This window comes from Buceros rhinoceros, unplaced genomic scaffold (genome assembly GCF_000710305.1).
Source record: "Buceros rhinoceros silvestris isolate BGI_N320 unplaced genomic scaffold, ASM71030v1 scaffold14474, whole genome shotgun sequence".
Lineage (NCBI taxonomy): Eukaryota > Metazoa > Chordata > Aves > Bucerotiformes > Bucerotidae > Buceros > Buceros rhinoceros.
The window spans coordinates 30,683-36,788 of record NW_010410153.1 but is presented as its reverse complement, the minus strand read 5'-3'; the positions used below and the strand labels follow the sequence as shown (position 1 = coordinate 36,788).

Sequence of the window (6,106 nt, the reverse complement as noted above, 5' to 3'; positions counted from 1 at the left end):
GGGCTGTGTCGTGCCGCTCGTATCTCATGGTGTGGAGGCAGCCGCAAGGCTGGTCCAGGCAGTTTTCAGGATTTTCTGTCCCGATGGTGCTTTCGCAGCTCCGGTGCGCAGCAGTGATTGCTGATAACGGGGGGAAGATGCCACAAGCTCGGTGACTTGTTCCAAAAAGACTGCTTTAGGAAAGGGATCCCTCCCAAAGGGCACCGGAGGGAAGCAGAGGGAGTGCGCTTTCCCAAGGGTTCTCCCAAAACACGATCTCCTTCTGTACCCTGAGACGGACAAAATTAAAAGAAGCAGCCAGTTCACAAGTGTCCAACTGCTGTGAGTCGATGTCAGCACAAATCCTGCTCATCCTGTTTGCTTGTCCAGCTGCTATTTTAACACCATGGAAACCTGTGGTAAACCCACCACAAAACGTTCAGGACCTTCCCTGGATTTCGTGCCTTCCAGTATATGCAGGAGGGTAGAAAATAGCAGTAAATTAATCCAAAGATGTGATAAAGGAGATTGATTCCTCGCTTTGGATTTTGAAAGAAAAAAACCCAAGACAAATAGTTCCCTGATCTTCCATATATATATTAGGGATGTTTAAGAAATCAAAATAATTTTCAGTATACTAAGTTTAAATTTCAAATTCTGTATTAGCTGCACTTTCCTGTACATTCTGTCATTCATTTCTCTAGTTAGAGCTGTCGGACTTGGTTCGTTTTACCACGCTGGATTACCCCAGATAATGAATGGACTTGGAAAACACAGATACTTTGTTTCAGGGATCTGAGCTGGTTCTTACAGGTTGGTTCCATGTCCAAATCATTAAGCCCTGCAGGACTTCAGCCACTTTGGTGTGACACCAGCTTGATTGTCTCATGCTCAAGCATGAAGCACCTTAAATAATGGGAAAACGCCTGGTCATCTCCCCTTCCCCTTTTTAAGCATATTGATAAAACTCCAGTTCAAGGGCTGTGAGTGAAATTATCAGGAAAGAGGTTTATTTTGCTCTGGAGATGCTGACAAACACATAGGTCTTCATCAACTTGGTGCTTTTGGATCACAACAGCATCATCACTCCTGACAAGACGCAATATTCAGAATCTGTATTTGACACACATGATGGTGGAGGATCTTGCCCTGCTTGAACTCTGCACACTCACAAGCAAAACCCGAGGAAGCGAGTGAGAAGTGGAATATTTGCAGTAGATCATGGCTCTGGCGCAGGTTTGTGGAGTCCAGCACAGAGAAAGCCTCGCTGGCCATAGCCAGCCCCTGGCAGAACAGGGTTGCTTGGGCTGTGTGTCCTCTCCCATGTGGCCTGAAGACCTGTGCACTATCTGGTTTAGAGCAAGTGCAGGTTTATAAACCCTCACTGAGTTGTGGGGGGAACATATCCAGGACATTGTGGGTGAAGTATGTAACTCCTCTTCGTCACTGAGAGCAGTTTCATGAGACCGTCTGGATTAGTTAGGCTGGGAGGCAGAGACTAAAAGAAGCGGAGTCCTTTTCTTGCCGCATTTTGTTGCGGCGTTTCCTCATAAAGGATGGAAGAGCAGAGTGAAGGAATGAGGTGACTTAAACAGGAGCACCCATCTCGAGACTGGACCTTTGGGCTGAATTTGGCAAAATTTGGTTGAATTTTGGAGACTGTAAAAACATCTGGTGTTGCAACAGCTTGAAATAACCAGGTACCTGTGGTAAATTATTTTGCAGAGAAGCTGTTTGCTGATTTTTGGACCTCTCAGTGGTGGTGATTGTGTGCACGTTATTTAAACCCACTGTATGTTACACACATTTCCCAAATCTGTGTCATTTTGGAGCAGAGGACAGACGTTCTGTAGCAGTTTCCTCAGAGATCAGCTAAATAACTTCGTTTTGGCACAGAATTGTTCTTAACAAGCGTTTGCCCAGAGTAACTGGGCTGGAATGCTGTAAACCACCGATTCTGCTCTGTTCAGGATGGCTCAGTCAAACTGGATGAAAGATGGTGCCAAACTAGTAAGTTGAAGGCCTGGATGTACAAAAGCAATTTTCCATGGTTGGAGAACATTCCTGGGAAGTTCCTTTCCTGCAGACGGGATTCTCAGTTGGCTTCAGGGCTCCAGCTGCCCCCTTCATTGATGCAGTTGTCTCCTCATTTGCTTTTCTGCACCCTGTCCCTTCTGTCCCCAGCCCTGCCTAGAGGCTCTCACTGCTGCTTTTCACCCTCGTGTCTTTGAGAGAGATCAGTAACACCCAGCCTGTGCTATGAATCGTGTCCTTCAGAATACTAGAGGAAACTGGAGAGTTCTGTGGCATCACTTGGTCCTTGATGAAATGCCTCCTCCTGTCTGAGTTAATCTGGAGTTCTCTACCCAGTCAGTAAGAGAAGCCACATTTTGGGGGTTTAAAGGGCAATTTTCTCTTTTGACAAATCTCACAACAAAGCAGATCCCAGTCCGCTGATAAGAAAGGCTTTTTGTGCACCTGGATGTCCAGGAAGATGGAAAAGTCGCTGATATTGGGGATGAGAAGAGGGGGAAGAAGAAGAGCGAGGGAACTAGACTCTGTTTTGGGCATGGGATGGAATTAATTCCGTTTTGTGTTATGGAACTGGCGTTACCTGTAGCAACTGCAGCAGGAGGAGTTAGATCTCTTGGGTTCACCAGCTGAAATAAGACCTCATTGAAGAGCACTGGACAAACACTAGAAGGTAAAGGTCATCAAAAGCTTGAGGAGATAGAAGGTAAACGAGCCATCTTTGCTGTTGTGGTTCCTCCGCCATGAATTGAGGTTGGTAACACAGAATTTGTTTCTCTTGCCTCTTCCCCCACTCCTGTGGGTTTGCAGGATGCCTTTGTAGCATTTCATGTTGACAAGGGGCTGGTGAGCAAGTACTTGAAGCCACTGCAGATTGGGGAGCTGGCACCAGATCAACCCAGCATCGAGCCCAGTAAAAATGTAAGTCTACCTTGTAAATGAGATCAAAGGTAGATTAAAAGGAAATATTTGGGGATTAGACCTTGTTCTTCTGTATCAGCGTAGCTCCTGGAACAGCAGGGACCAGGTTCTTCACAATTTTTGTGCTACTGCTCAGAAACAATACATGAATATTAGTCTAAATCCACATTATGTGGTGGAGAATGAGGTGCTGAAAGGTGATATTTTTCTTATCATAGCAACTACTTAAATAGCAGAACTTTGTTTTGCTGTCATGAATTTCACAGCTATCACCTTTTCTTTCCCTTGCTTTGAGAAGGAGCTAAGCAAAAAACAGGTAATTCTTTCTAGCAGACAGTGAATTTTCCAGCCATACTCCCTCCTGTTGTAGGTGTCTGTAGGGAGAGACTGCAGGAGGAGCATCTTAGCCTTGAGTTAAGTTTTGCATTGCCCTTTTGGAGACTCTTCTTGTGGCAGGCTCAGGGTCACTCACAGAAGCTCTGTTGCTGGCACTGTGAGAGTAACGAGTCTGCTGTGTGAAATAAAACCTCGTAAGAGAGGACCACAGAGCAGGAATAGTCTTGGAGTTCAGATATTCCTTGGGCTGTATGGCCCTCATTGCTTCCCACTACCCAGGACTACCTATTCTCCCAGTTCCTCCTGGCCTGCGCTGACCCTGGTTGGACTCGGTGATCTTAAAGGTCTCTTCCAACCAGATGATGCTATGGTTCTATGACTGCTCCTTCTCACGGTCCCACACCTCATGATGAAGAGGGGCAGGATGATACAGGGCCCCATGTAACTCAGGCATTACAAACGCAGTTCAGAGCAGTCTGGCTGGCCCAGAACGGCATGGCCACACTCCCTAGGTAGGTGGGAACCTCATGAACCCATCTGTGGCCATGCCTTGCCTGTCTCTCAATACCGTTGCTGCCCTGCTCCAGAGCCTGCGAACTCCATGCAAACTCCACTTCCTCCAGATGGCTGGGGAGGAAGGCTAGCAAGCTCCTTTGTGGGTTGAGCTGCACAGACACAGGAATCAGACTTGGGAGGCATCTGCAGAGCTGGCAAAGCCAAGGGTGGGTTGATCTATCACCTGTGCTGTGCTCATTTCTTCTTCCATCCTCCTTCCTCAGTGCTCACCAGCCTGAGGCCAGCTGGGCTGTAGGTGCCATTTTTCATAAAGGCATTTAACCCTCTGCTGTCGATCTTGGGAAGGGTAAAGGGAAAACATGTATCCTTCTATTGGAACTGGTGGTGGAAGAGGGATAGTTTCATCCCAAAGGTCTACCACAAGGTGGCATGATACGGTGGTGCTCATGCAGTACACCTTCCACTAGATACAATGTCCCCAAGTGTGTGCCACCTGCTGAGAAGATGATGGACCAAAGGTAGAGTCTTAGGGGCTGAGGGTACATACATGGTGCTGCTGGTTGTTCCTCTGCTCAATGCACCTCATCAGGCAAAGACACAGAGAAGCTGTAGGAGAGCACTGATGAAGTTCACTAGTGTGCAGCCATTTGGCCAGATGCTTTGCCCTTTTGTTCCTCTGTTAAAGTGGTCCTTGGCATTTGAGACTGCAGTGCTACACCTGAGAAACAGAGAACATGTAACACTGGTGCTTCCCACAGGAAACGCTGGTGAGAGATTTCCGTGAGCTCCGTGCTACCGTCGAGAAAATGGGACTTCTGAAGCCAAACCAACTCTTCTTCCTCCTGCACCTCGCTCAAATCCTGCTGTTGGATACTGCTGCTTGGCTCATTCTCCTCTACTTTGGGACATCTTTAATGCCCTTCATCGCCTCTCTGGCGGTGCTGACCATTTCCCAGGTAAGCAACTAAGTCCACAGCATGTGCACGTGGGCTGGCGTCAGCTTCCACACAATTCTCTGGCAGTTTTGTAGTCCTCTGTTTCCTTACTCGGCACAGTTCTCCTTTGTCATTAGAAGACAACCCTACACCCCAGGTGTTTACAGATGATGTAAAGAAATTCGGCACGTGGGGAGCTCCCACTAAGCCTAGTCTGGGGTTCTTCAGCAAGATATATCCTAGGGGAAGCCTCAGGAGTATCATTATTTCACGGGTCCTTTCTGATTGTGACTGTGCAGCACTGTCCAAGAAAGAAATCTCAATCTTGCAAAGCAAAGCACGGGTGTGGCACTGTCCTGGCGTCAAATCCTCTTTCCCCCCTCCCTCCCAGCGTTTGTTTTTTCCTCTTCCAGGTCCAGGCTTCATGGTTACAACATGACTTAGGACACCTTTCAGTGTTCAGGGAGATCAAGTGGAACCGCTTGCTGCATAAGTTTGTGATGTGCCATTTGATTGTAAGTACCTGACCCTGGAAAAACGTCTTCGTTGTGATGGCTTTCCTGTAAGAGGGTGGCTTCTGAAGACTCTGGAGGACAGCGTGTTCAGTGGGAGGACAACTGGAGAGAGCATTGTACTTTTCATACTTTGTTCTTCTCTGAAACAGGGGGCGTCAGCCAAATGGTGGACTCTTCTGCACTCCCAGCACCATGCCAAACCCAACTGTTTCCAGAAGGATCCTGATATTGATATGCACCCTTTCTTGTTTACTCTGGGAAAGAAATTATCTGTGGAGGTCAGTGTGTGTGCGTGCACTCATGTACCAGGAGCTGGGAAGAACATCCTAGTCCACAAAAAACACACTGTACCATAAAGATCTAACCCTAAGCTGTGATGACAGTGTCTGAAAAAGGGTTGCTTTCATCTGAGTTTGCTTTCTTCAGCCTTCGTAAGCCGTTCACAGTTCATGTGAATTTCCTTTCAAAAAGTTTCTTGAGCAGCTGACAAGTAGTTGTAAATAAATTAGACACGATGTAAGTGCGTCATCTATAGGGTGGAAAATTCATCAGCAGAAAGGCTATGGGTGGCTATAGCAACTTAATGACCTAGTAGACCAAGGCAGTGATGAACGCTTATTGCTGTTTACAAGTTATTTAATAAAAAGCATGTCTGCAGCTGACCGGGGATACTGTCGGAGGCTCAGAGATACGGGGGGCTTTGGTGTCTCTGTGCCTTTTAGGAGAAGGCAGGAGCCTTGCTGTGGAAGGACGCCAGCAGAGCAGGACCGAAGAGCCAAGGGCTGTTCCTGTAGCTCTGTGGGACAGACTGTGGCTGTTGGCAGGTCTCTCGAGTGGGCAGAAGACATCTGACCACAGAGGATGTTCTCATTC

General features: G+C 47.4%; 1 protein-coding gene across 1 annotated transcript in view; it reads left to right on the top strand.

Moving 5' to 3' along the window:
• The first annotated feature begins 1,950 nt into the window (after positions 1-1,950).
• LOC104492898 (fatty acid desaturase 1-like) overlaps positions 1,951-6,106 on the top strand; it is a 10,524-nt gene continuing 6,368 nt past the window's right edge. Inside the window, exons 1-5 of the mRNA XM_010135502.1 lie at positions 1,951-1,989; positions 2,821-2,931; positions 4,542-4,739; positions 5,132-5,233; positions 5,383-5,511. Coding sequence (XP_010133804.1) covers positions 1,951-1,989; positions 2,821-2,931; positions 4,542-4,739; positions 5,132-5,233; positions 5,383-5,511 — 579 coding nt within the window. The remainder of the gene's footprint in view (positions 1,990-2,820; positions 2,932-4,541; positions 4,740-5,131; positions 5,234-5,382; positions 5,512-6,106) is intronic.